Here is an 11,517-nt window from a genome sequence, read left to right as displayed (position 1 = left end):
GGGGGGAGAGTGTGACAAGTTGCCTAATGCTGATGCTCATTACCTTCAGCTCCTGCTGGTGGTGGCAGACGAAGAGCCACAGTCCCAACAGCCGTCATCACTGGAGGTGAGAGTTTTATGGGCCTCGTAATCCATGTTTAAAACTCCTGCCGTGTGTAAGAATCCCACCACAACCGCCACGTTTTTTTTTCTTTTGTTTTTCTTTAAATCTACTAGGGACCGACCAAGCAGAAAATAGCTCACCCTGACACGGATAACAACGCTGCCATATGTTATGAGGCACGTTCTCTCAGGGGGGAGATGAGCAGTAGAACAAGAGCCAAATTGAGAACAAGATTTGCATCCAGGTCTAGAGTCTGACAGATCGAGGCTGTTTTCACAAGACATAATTAGATTTATTTTCACCTTTAGATTTCTGGAGTGTTTCAGAGAGGTGACTGAGAATTCTCCTTATGAGACCAGAATTGGGCTCTTTTCTTTTTTTTTTTCTTCAGTTTCTCCTGTTGGTGAGGAACGGAGCGACTGTCTTCCACTGATGCTATCTGAACTCAAATTATACATAAAGCAGTTTTTATGCTAAATAGCGTCACAATATTCTCATTTCAATAAAAGTGATTCAGGTCATGCTTAGAACCTTTTAGGAAAAATGGGTTTAGCAAATCACCAATCATGGTTTTATTGAATTTTTTTTAAAAGTGTACATTGTGACATGTGAGGACACTAATTTAAGTGTATGTAGGGTTTTAAAAAAAAAAGAGAGAGAAGAAACAAGAATGTCATGGATTCAAATCCAGGTTGGGACCTTCATCATGTGCAAAGCCTGCTAGTTGTTATGCATCCAAATTAATGACTTAAAAGAAAAAAAGAAAAAAAAGAAAAAGTTTTTTCCAAGCAAAACCAACTCCAGTGAGTTATGTAGAGGGCAGAAATTATAAACATCAAACCTAAAACCAAATCTGTACATCTTGTAGCCAATTACAATGAGCATGCGCTAGCATTAGCAATGCAGCACAGTACTGACGCTAATGGCTACTACAGGAAGTTAGAAAAGTAACAAGGACTTCTGTTTCCATGGTTGTGGGATTTTATGATCCACTTATTTTCATGCATGAGGGAAATCAAACATGTTTAATGGTTTTCAACTAGAGTTGCTTTGGACATTGCTAGGATCCTTAGAGGATAACAGTCAGAGTAGGTTTTCAAGGGTGTTGAAATCATAAGTGCTATGCTTCAAACATATTTTTATAATGTAATATATCCCATTATGTTTCATTACAGGCTCATTTTGGTTAGCTGGACCTTTTTCTCTGACCATTGTGTCCATAAAGAAATAGCTGCTTTACTCCTGTCTAAACTTTACCTGGTCAAAATGGCACCTCTTGAGCAAAAAATGAGTCAAATTTCCTTGTGTTCATAACTTTATATTTAAATTCATGGAGTATACACAATGCAGTCTACTCTATTACAATTTTCACACGTTGATAATGTTGGTTGACGGAGCTATGTTTTGGCATTTAGTTATCCAAACAGCAGTGTGACTGAGAAGCTTGGAGCAAAAAGGAAAATTACAAAAAAGAACAAAAAACATACAGAAATACAAAAACTTTGTAGATTCAACTGTATCACAGCAGCAGGTAGGTGAGTACAGGTAGGCAACATTAGTTATAGTTAGAGTAGAAAAACCATAAACAAAAAAATTCAATAGTGATGCTTTTAATGTTTATTTACAGCCCAGTGCCTTAAGGAGGATGCTCCTCTACGTCTTTTCTTCTTCTTCTTCTTCTAATATCACAACCGGATTCCAGCTGATTGGACTTCACTTTTCAAGTTAAGACGCAGGTTACAGAAACGGTTCGTTCCATTAAGAAAAAGGTTCAGCCTCAGCAAGATTTGAAACCGGATTATCTCTGAGCCTCTGCTCCTCCGTCAGCGAAGTATTAAGTCACACACAGAGGCTTCTTCTGACCCCTTATGCCCTGTGGACAAATATAGAGCTTTTTGACCTGAACTCTGGCCTCTCCTGACACGGCTCTGCACCTGGTGGTGTGATTCCCCTCACACTGCGGCTACACCTCTGCTCGCTGACAGGTGTCTCACATTCACAGCAGTCTGTGGTCAGAATAATATCTTCAGAGCTTAAATATTTTTAGCAACTTGTAACATTCACTGTGAGACCCACATTTATTTGAGAATGTTTTTGAAGAATTTTGCTCCACTGAAGCTAATAAAAATGATTCTTTTAATATTCTTCCTGTTGAAATATAGGAAGTATAGGTTGCAGCTGTTTGTGGGCTCATCGTGATATGACGCTTGAAACAGAAAACAATTTCTTACATGTTAAAGATGCCAAATTACTTGATTGAGTTTTATTCGATCAGTATTGCACCTGCTTTGCTAGTTTTGGTGACTTAAATGCTTTCTCTATCCATACCCCGCAGATCTTACAGGTCTGAATCATCTACATCTTAAATAATTGAGACACCTGCAACATATTTGTTAATTTCCGTAGACAATTGGGTCGACTGGTAGGTTTATGTCTTAACTCTATGAATTACATGCATCTATTGAGCTAGTCAGAAGTTTATAAACATGGATTGGCAAGACTTTTAGGCCCTTAAGAATCTATTTGAACATGTTTTTTTGTTTTGTTTTCCAGAGTAGAATGATTATACTACAAACAAAATGTATAACATCAAGAATTGGGTGCAGAAGTTTGAATTTAATTTTCTAAATATCCCTTATGTTATAGAGAGACAACCACCTTTGATTGTTTGACCGATCTTCTTGGCTCAGAAGGGCTTAAGAAAAAAGGTTCTTTGAAGCGAGACAAAGATCGAGCTATTTAACCAAAGTTACAGGACGATTGTTCTTTTAAACCTAAGGACTCTCCATTAAATGTCAAATATGGTAATGCAGCATTGATGCTAAAGCTCTTCTACAACTTGTGAACTGGAAAAAGTTGGACTACTTCCCAAAATTGTGGGTGTTCCAACAATTATACCAAACACACAAAAACAAATTTTAGAATGGAGCGCCAGGTGACGGAAAAACCCACCAATTTAATGAACTATATCAACTTTGCAAAGAAGAGTTGCAAAATGCTCAGAATTATGCCAAAAATTGTATTGGTTGATATGAAAACCTGTTGGGGCATCAAAGCTATTATTGGGGGTGTATATTTATGTACGTATTAAGCATGCATGTATAATTCTGATCCTGTGTGGATTAGATAAACTCCACATTTATTTCAAAATTGTGCACCCACTTCTTGTTTTGTTGTTAGTCCACCAAAAAAAAAAGCAAAACTTGTTTCTAATGCAACATTAAAAACCCAAAATCTGTTCAAAATTAATGTCTACAATCAGCAAATGTAACATTTTGTTAACTTCTATGTGAAGCATTGAACAGGACCATCGCAGCCAACACAAAAACATCTGATCACTATGTTGGACAGAATGAAATGGGATTGATGGTGAGTTTAAAGGCCGTAGCAATTATATATTTGTCTGTTCTGACTATTGGAATTTTAATTACTCAAACGCAGCAAAACATTTGAGTAATAAAATGTATTATTTTATTATTTTATTGATTTTGAGCTTTTCTTTTTCAAGGTTTCTTCATAGCGGAAGATCCAAACCGAACAAAACTTGCATGTGTATTTTAATTTGAGGAGATTCAAGCTGCAGTCGCTTCTCACAACAACTTCTTTTAGTTTCCATAAATTACATATTTATAACCAGCTCTGTTATCAACCTTCAGATCAAGGCCTTGTCAGCAAACGTCTCTTCACCAGTTTCTCTGTACACATTTGAACATTAAAGGACACGAGACAACCTGACATGCATGCACACACTCATAACTTTAGTGCTTTTCTTTCCGCTGTCCTTCCACAAACACTCAAACAGTTCACACACACACACACGCTAATTATTCATGCTTTCAAACCTTTTTTTTCTCCTCAGTCTCACAGTCATAAACAAATACACATTACAGTCAGACACTACATTAGCACATACGCCAACAGAAAGAACTGTTCAACAAAAATTAGAAAAAGCTCAGTCCTGGAAAGGCGTCTATAAGCACTCGTACCTAAAACAAACCAAAACAAAACAAAACAAAAAAAAAAAAAGAAAATATACAGGGACTTGTTTTGTGCCAGTAGTTTAGATGAAAGGGAGAGCAAAGATACAGTCCTGATGTCATTGCTTCCTCCACTGTGGAGTTTTTTGTTTCAGCAGTACACAGACAATCCTCAATGAAGCATCTCTCCTCCTGTGACTGGTGGGAGCGCGTGGTCTCTGTCGGGGGCGGGAGGCGGTTATCGCTGCACTGCTCGCATGGATGTTAAAAGGTTTCGATTGGGAGAGTTACTTAAGGACATAAAAAGAACATCTTTGATATGAGGAAACAATTAACAGAGTCAGTCACAGAGGAGATCCTCTGCTTTTTAACGGTTAATGTTAACGTTATGGCCGTGTGCGTTACGTTTTGGGGGCAGGAGGGATCTGAAGGTAGCGGGACGAGTCACACCGAGCTCCAGACGTGGTCTTGTTAAAACGCGACAGATGGCGGGTCGTTGGGTTAAGTGGTCTCTTTGCCCTGGGTGCCGGTGACTGTCTTGATGGAGCTGAGTGTTCGGTTGAACCAGGTCTTTTTGGCCGCCTGAACCTCATTGAGAGCCAGACCCAAATGGTGCTCCAGGTCCTGTTCGGAAAGGAAAAATATACATAAAGCTACAACGTGCTTCTTTGCTAAAAAAGCACTGTGAAAATACAAACTCTAAGAAAGTATTTTTGGTCTAGGAAACATCTTAGTACCCTTGAAATAAGACAAAACTAACTTACAAGTAACTTTTCAGCAAGTAAAATTAAGCACTTTTACTTGTTGAAAAGTAAAAGTACTTACTTTTACTGTTTTTTACTTTTACAATTTGTTTTGTTTTGCTCAAAACAAATAGGAACTTGTTTTGAGCAAATAATTCCTTAATATTGACAGTAGAAGCTTGGCGTTCATATTAAAATTAAATTTTTTTAAGCTTGCTTGGAAGGTTCCACAAAGGATGTTGGCAGCAGAATTATGAACAGATTGAAGTTTATAGGGGATTTTTTGGTAAACCATATAAAAAAATGATTGCAGTTATAGAGACCAAATGTAACAGTCCTGGATTTACATTTGCCTTGAAATGATAAGTGGCGTGTAAAGTATTTGGAACTAACCTGCTATGACAGAAAAATCACAGATGGCTAAATAGTGCAGCTGTCATTTCTATTTATGCAACGCAGCCATGCTACATTTTTCAGTGAAGAGTTTGTAAGAAATCTTTTCTGACTGAGAACCTGAAAATCTCGACTTCCAAATACAAGCATTCCAAATGACAGAAACCGTGGCTTTATTAGTGCTGAACAATAAATCCATAATAACATATGTCACAATTGACATGGGATCAATATCAATAGATCATACATCTAATATAATATGCCATACTGATTCAGAACAGCACAGAGTTCTGGGGGATGTAGGCAGAGTAAAGATTTCAGCTGCTCAACCTCAATAGATAATAAACAAGGTGGATGGCATCAACCAACTTGCCTCACTCTTTGGTTACCTAGCAACACTTTTTGGGGGATAACTTGTGGTTACCTAGTAAGTTGAGTAACTTGTGCATCAGCAGTCAAAGGTTTTGCCACCGTGCCTCACTGCTGCTTAAAAATAAATGACAGCATGAGTGAAACCAGTGGATAACGCTGGAAAGGCCAGGCCATTAGTTCAGCAGATACATATATATATAACAAAAAAAATCACTAATTATAAATACTGACTGATATGAAAAGGTTATATCACGATACAATTCAGCCTTATCGTTCAGGCCTGGCTTTATGTTTAGAGCTGCTGTCCTGCTGGATTTAGTTTTATTTAGAGGCATCGGGGTAATAGAGACAATACAACTTCTAGCCACAACTTAAAGATTTTTATTTGTAAAAAAAATGAAAACCATGTATCATTTTCATTCCTCCTTATGATTATGTATAACTTTCTGTCGATCTTCCACAAAAGATCCCAACAAATACTGAAAAACCCTTCCCTTTTAAAGTGATGAGCTTCTTGTCCTCTTGTCTTTTTCCTCAGACCTAACATCTGTTAAAACCCAAAGCTTCAAACAGATCGAGTAAAGTTAGACTGATTGTGCCCTAAATTCAAGAACGCCTTAAATAATTATTTAAACGCTGATTCATGTACAAAACTTCACGCTAAAACCATTTTTCAGCCTCTAAAGCTCCTTCAGATTCTGGTGATCACATTGTTGTCTTCATTTTCTTAAATTAGATCCAATCAGATCCACATTTTCTTCTTCCTTTAATCATATCTGTTTAATAGAAAACTCTCCTCCTTGATTTAACGACCATCTCCTGCACCAGGCTGATAAAGGCACACAGAACAGGATCATGGCTTTTTAATTGATTGCTATGCGGTTGACACACAGAGGCAGATAAAGGCAGGTAGCTCAGATATAAGGAAATGAATATGAAGTAACAACCCTGATATAAAACGTAATTAAACACCATCCACATGTCAAAGCCAGCTGTAACCTCCTAATAGAATCATCTTGAACATCTTATTAAAAGCTGTCAAAACGTGTCTTGCTGCCAGAAAGACAACTGCGGTCCAAACTGTGACACATCTGTTTAAATACTTTCTTCACTGGCAATTAGAGGAGTCGTGCTGGTGGGATTCAGAGCTGGAGATTTAATTTAAGCTGGGGGCAACCAAACTTCTCCAACTTGTTTGGAGAAGGTGTAAGAAAATAAGACAAACACCACCAGTAAGTCTTTCTTTTTATTGCTCTGTGACCACATGTGTACAGCCAGTTATACTTGGGCCCAACGCTGTGTGTGTTGCCGTACCTGGATTTTACACTCGGCCTCCACCAGCTGCAGCTTGGTCTGGGCCAGCTCCAGCTCCATCTCCCTCAGCTGGTTCTTCAGACCCTCCTTCTCCTCGTCGGTCTCCTCCGTCCCGTCGGCGGGCGCCGTGGTTACCGCAGCTCGCACACGACCCTCTTTGTTGAAAAGACTGCTGCACTTCTCACAGCCTTCAACCTTGGACTGCGGGGGGGATTTTAGAGATCAGAGAGAAATAGAATAAAACTTTTAAGAGGGTGGAAATAACTCCAGCTATTATCAGTTTCTGTGTTTACATTCAAATGCAGAGCTCAACATAAGTGTGTGCCACAACATTTGCGTCTCTTAGCCAAGTGAGTCCTTCAGAAATGAGAATTTCATTACAACATTTCAGCTTTAAACTTGGTTTGATATGATTAAAATGCAGAGCAATTATAGATAAGCCCTAATGAAGCAGCAGAGTGTTAGACTGGAATTGCTCCTCAAGTATCAGTGCAAGCTTGGTTAGGGTCTTATTACACATTCTCATTATTGTACATTTATATATTATTAACTGAACTAAATGGCTTAAAACTGAAATTTAGATGTTCCACACATTTTTTAAAGTAAAAAAAAATCCAGTTAAGAAGCTCAAGTCACAAGACATGTCTTTTGTCTACTAACATTTAGTAGTAAAACATCATTATGGTAGAATATCGTTTTAAAAATCGCAAAATATTTAATAATGCATTTGTGATAGATTCAGTTTGTCAGTCAGAATAAACAGATGAACAAAAGGAAGGACTGACAGATGAAGGGATGGAAAAATTATGGATGATAGTCAAATGGATGATCAGCAGGAAAGAGAAATTGACAGAGGGATTTTGACAAAATGGAGCAAAATAATACCTAATTTATACTGTGTGATTTTCTAGGTTTTTCCAGCTTCCAAAGCTTCCTATTTGGGATTTTATGTATTTGTTACACCAGCAGAAACCAGGTATACCTGTTCAATTGCTTATTAGCACAAACTGTGAATTAGGCAAACACAAAGCATCGATCTATACATGCTAAGACTAAACCGGAGCATCATAACCAGAAAAAGAGGCATTGATGAGACTTCAAATTAAGAGAGACCATTCATCATATCATCTATTGTGAATTGTGAAAATTTTCTTATAAGAGTTTTGATTTATCATCATAATAAATTCTGAAATTTGCTACTTTCATTGTAATCACAATTTTAAATCCCTTTAACACAGTCCCTGCAATAAAAACAAATCCAGGCTAAAATTCACACGGACTCTTCTTGTGACTTCTTCCAGCTTAATAATGCACAATGTCACTAAAGCTCAGTCCTCCATGTGGACGACCGACAAGATAACAAGTTTGTGTCCAAAAGACGTCTGACAAGTGTTTACGAGACCTTTTGGATTCTATGCACTTACAAATGCCAAACCTAGGCGTACCTAATAAAGTGGCAGGTTAGGGCATATGTAAATGAGAAAACAAATTTAAAGGATGAAAAAACCTATTTTGTCCTTGGTGATATAAACTTTTTTCAGGAGATGTTGGGCAGCCTTCACAGAGCTTTCTGCCAATATGGCCGTCCTCCCAGCTACGGTTTGAGCTAAAAGTCAGAGAGCCGTGTGTGTGAATGCTGGAAGTCAGGTGTCTGGCTAAGGCTGCTTGGCCAAATTCCACATTCTTTCCATAAAAGCTTTGATTTCACTGCCAGGGAACACAAAGCGATGGCAGCTCACATCTCCACATACCTGCCAAGTCAAGAGTGAAAAATAAAAACGGTCGTGTCCCTTTCAGCTTCTTTGGGTTTACTCAGACGAAGGAGCTTGATACTGTCACTCTTTCAGGGGTGAAGGAGCCAAATAAACTCCAGCAGCCCTGCTCCTGAATACAAAAATATTTTCTGAGGCAAACATCTGACTGTGTAAATACTTAAAGGCTTCTGGATCTCTAAGGCGGCTTATGCACTGAGCTCAATGAACTTCTGTGTTTTCTGGGTCTTAACTGTATCAGGAATCATCAGTAGAGTTGCACCAGTAAACACATATTTCGACATGGCGGCTCATTGTTGGTGGTCTGTAGTTAATCTGATCATTCAAAAAGAAGTAACCGAAATGTATTCTCATTTTGTGGTTTAATTATGCGAAAACGCAAACCTACAGCCTTGTACCGCCATTGAATAAGCAGTTAGCCAAACCTGTGTTTTTGTCATAAATCCACACACAGCGGACAAACCTGGCACAGACGCAACTTCTAATTATATGCTTAGGCACTTAGTGACTAGCAGTCAGTTTCAAAGACATCATTTGTACAATGAAAAAGTGACAGGTATAAAAAGGGAGAAGAATTAGCCTGAAAGTTGGCAGATTTTTGCACAAGTGTGCAATGTGTTCTTAAAAACAGAAGGAAAACAAATTTCAACTATAGGAAAAATAAAGAAGCAATCGATATAGAAAAAAATTATAGCTTATCTAAAGTAGATTAATGTTATCTGGGTGTTATATCTTAAAAAACAAAAAAAAACAAAAACAGAAAAGACCTGCCAAAGGAGGTGAGGGATGAGTCATCCATTTAGCTGACGATCTACTTTGTGCTCAGTTTTGGGCAAATAGCTCTTGGGAATCACCCAAGTTTTTCTAACAAGGGAGGAAGGGCACAGTGTAGAAACAGACAAGGAAAGAAAGGAAGCCAATATATGATAAAGAAAGGAATGACGCACTCAAGTAGGACATAATACAGTCAATAAAGAAAGAAAAGGGAAAGAGGAAAGGAACAGAGGCAGGACACATGCAAGGAAGGAAGGTAGGACAGAATTAAGAAATGAAAGGAGGAAGTAAATAAGTTTGGAAGGAGGAACATGAAGAAAGGAAGGAAAGAGGGATGAAGACATGAGTAAAATTAAGGAGAAATGGGAGAAGAAAAAGGAGGCACAAACAATGCACTAAAACGGAAGGACATAAAAGAGGGGGGAAAGAAAGAAAGACAGACAGAAAGATCCAATTGGGTATATATATATATATAACTCACTCTGATTTTCTCCAGTTCTCCTCGAGTGGCCGTCTGTTGTTTCTCCAGTCGTTCGCTGAGCTGAGAGCAGATCTATAGGAAACACAAACAACTCAGTTAAACCAACAGTGTTTGTTCTGGTCAAGCTATTTCTGCTGTCTGAATAAGTTAGTTGAATTTCTCATGTCTTATCTTTGGTGGACCACTGTTTCCTGCAAAGCAAGGCACAGAGCTGAAAGATCTATCCAAACTAAGGTGACGGTGGACCTTTTTGTTGCAGCAACAAAAAGGATTATCAAAAACTACCTCAGCATGCTATCGTTTTCCACTGATACTGGAGGGAGTATTGTATTTTCAAAGTTCCTGTGCCAAAACATTTAAAACAACTATATCATCTGCATGTTTCACAAATCGTTTCTTTGCCTGGTTGCTACAATAGTGACTGGGTCACAAAATATAGTGGAAAAACAGCTGATAGAGACACTGTACTTAAGAGTTAGATAACCAGAGATAGAGAACCAAATGCATTCCTTTATAACACATAATGGCATACAATGTACAGCACTTCATCTAAAGATTAGAATGAATGAGAAAGCATAAAACACACTTATCTCACCAGGCTAAGAAGCAGCAAACTGTAGATTCCAGTTACAGTGAGGTGAGTAGATTTGTTACTCAACAAAATTTCCAAAAATCTGATGACTTGCAGATTATTGCTTTGAGTACCATCTGGTGTTTTGTCTTTTTTTTATCTCTGTTTGTCTCTTAGCAATATAACCTGTGAAGTCTCTCCTTTGAACTTTAGGTCACTTTGTTGGGTCAACAGATTTTGTTTTACCAGCAGGTCTGATTTGCAGGATGTTGACCTGTAATTTAGCAGGTTGTGCTTTACTTCTGAGACTTTATATTAGTCTCTCCATATTCCAGCTTTCTGCACTTTTTGCAGATTCTCAATCTCTCTAATCTGTTTCTAATCTTTTCTCGTCACTTGAACGGTTATCCTCCCTTCAGCTCAAATCTGGACCATTTTATCTTTGGGTTTTTCATCCTTGGATGAGGAGTTCAGGTTTGCATCGTGCTTTCTTTTGTTTTCCCCTACCGCTCCTGTTCAAAGCTGTTTTTGGTGCTTTAGATGTTTTCTATAATTAGTGGATGGGCAGAGAGGGACATGTTGAGGAGAACAATGTGTTCTAATGGGATTTAAAGCCGCTGTAGAACAGAGTACTTGTCAGTTTAAAGGCACGGACTGTCGTGGCTGTACCATCTGCGACCAAGCTGTCCAGGATTATTTCACTCATTAAAATTCTGGATGAACGAGAGTAGTATGCTTTATTTTTATCGTGTGATGGATATATTTTCTTCCACAGCTGTGTCACACCAACATTTGATTTGTTTTACTTGTCTTATATGTGCAGATAAACTTATACATGAAGGAGCATGAAGCTCCTTTTCATCAAGTTAAGCTTCTATGAAGCATGTATAGTTTTATAGTACAGATACTGGGAGAACACACTGTTTAGCTAGCATTAGGTTGAGTTACAGGATGAACTTTTTTCTGTCAAAATGTAATGTGATAATATGTGGATGGATGAATAGATGCGTAAATAGA

At 38.1% G+C, this 11,517-nt stretch overlaps 1 protein-coding gene across 3 annotated transcripts in view; it reads right to left on the bottom strand.

Annotated features, from left to right (window-relative positions):
• Positions 1-1,400: 1,400 nt before the first annotated feature.
• LOC122846960 (rab GTPase-activating protein 1) overlaps positions 1,401-11,517 on the bottom strand; it is a 68,796-nt gene continuing 58,679 nt past the window's right edge. For all 3 annotated transcript variants that reach the window (XM_044144252.1, XM_044144253.1, XM_044144251.1), the window contains 3 exons: positions 9,930-10,001; positions 6,903-7,103; positions 1,401-4,704 (listed from right to left, as the gene is read on the bottom strand). In XM_044144252.1, coding sequence (XP_044000187.1) covers positions 4,582-4,704; positions 6,903-7,103; positions 9,930-10,001 — 396 coding nt within the window. In that variant the 3' untranslated portion in view covers positions 1,401-4,581. The remainder of the gene's footprint in view (positions 4,705-6,902; positions 7,104-9,929; positions 10,002-11,517) is intronic.

This window comes from Gambusia affinis, linkage group LG17 (assembly GCF_019740435.1).
Source record: "Gambusia affinis linkage group LG17, SWU_Gaff_1.0, whole genome shotgun sequence".
Lineage (NCBI taxonomy): Eukaryota > Metazoa > Chordata > Actinopteri > Cyprinodontiformes > Poeciliidae > Gambusia > Gambusia affinis.
Note: the sequence above shows the minus strand (reverse complement) of the source record. Positions and strands in the feature narration are given on the sequence as shown.